The following is a 930-nucleotide window of genomic DNA, read 5'->3' on the forward strand; positions in this document are numbered from 1 at the left end:
AATAATAATAATACGATGCACGAAAAAATGTGTGTTGCAAAAACAATGAATTTGAAGACTGAAGTAACACAATCAAAACAGCCGATGCTTACTTTTTCGAAGCCCATAAGGTCCTGCAAAGGTTACATCTTTTCCAATGCAGCTTTTTTCGATATACATGAAAAGCTCTTCGACCGTTTCTCGTTCTTTCACTTTACGATTGTCACTGTGCTTTAAATGTTGCAATTTTTCGCTTGGAATTTCGTAAAATTTTCGGGATCCATGCTTTGCCGGGGCCGCCATTTTGGAACACTGCTCTCTCCCAGGACCCCTAAGTTCTTCATACATAAAGTATCTACCTAAGTTCAATATGAAGACCGCTGAACATAGACAAAACCCGTGAATTCTGACAGCTGGACTGGATCTAGCATAAAATGGAGGCTAATCCGGGCAAATTTTAAAATTTGCATTTGAAAATATTTGCCCGCATTAGCTTCCATTTCGTGCTAGATCCAGTCCAGCTGTGAGAATTCGAAAATGGTTTATTTCCTGGAGTGTGTAAACTGCAGGTTCTAGGTTCAGTAATATTAATAATTAATGATAATAATAATATTTAATATTTATATCGCGCAATTTCTATAAGAATAATCAAATAAAAACCTACTTTCAATTACTATGGAATCAAAAAGACGAGAACTACACTATTTACAATTGGAAAAGTAATTTGCTGAGAAACTGTAAATATGTAAATATGGGTTGAAGGTCATAGTTTCACAACAACTGAACCAATCCAAACCTTTACTAATGTTAACATTAGGCCTAAAAAATATTGTTTAACCCTAGGTTATCATTTTTGTAAAGATTTGGATTGTTTCAGTTATAGTAAAACCCTCCAACAATTTTCCGTATTTACACACAAACAAAAATTGTCCTTATGGCTTTAAAACCTCC

General features: G+C 34.5%; 1 protein-coding gene across 2 annotated transcripts in view; it reads right to left on the reverse strand.

The window, feature by feature from the left end:
- Positions 1-297, reverse strand: part of LOC138015344 (uncharacterized) — a 33,830-nt gene extending 33,533 nt beyond the window's left edge. The window contains exon 1 of one of the 2 annotated variants that reach the window (XR_011125539.1): positions 93-287. Coding sequence is in view for 1 of the 2 variants with exons in the window: in XM_068862344.1 (XP_068718445.1) it covers positions 93-282 (190 nt within the window). In the remaining variant the exon portion in view is untranslated. Of the gene's footprint in view, positions 1-92 lie in introns of both variants that reach the window. The other variant, XM_068862344.1, reaches the window with a different exon arrangement.
- Positions 298-930: the final 633 nt, after the last annotated feature.

The sequence above is a fragment of the Montipora capricornis genome, chromosome 9 (assembly GCF_036669925.1).
Source record: "Montipora capricornis isolate CH-2021 chromosome 9, ASM3666992v2, whole genome shotgun sequence".
Lineage (NCBI taxonomy): Eukaryota > Metazoa > Cnidaria > Anthozoa > Scleractinia > Acroporidae > Montipora > Montipora capricornis.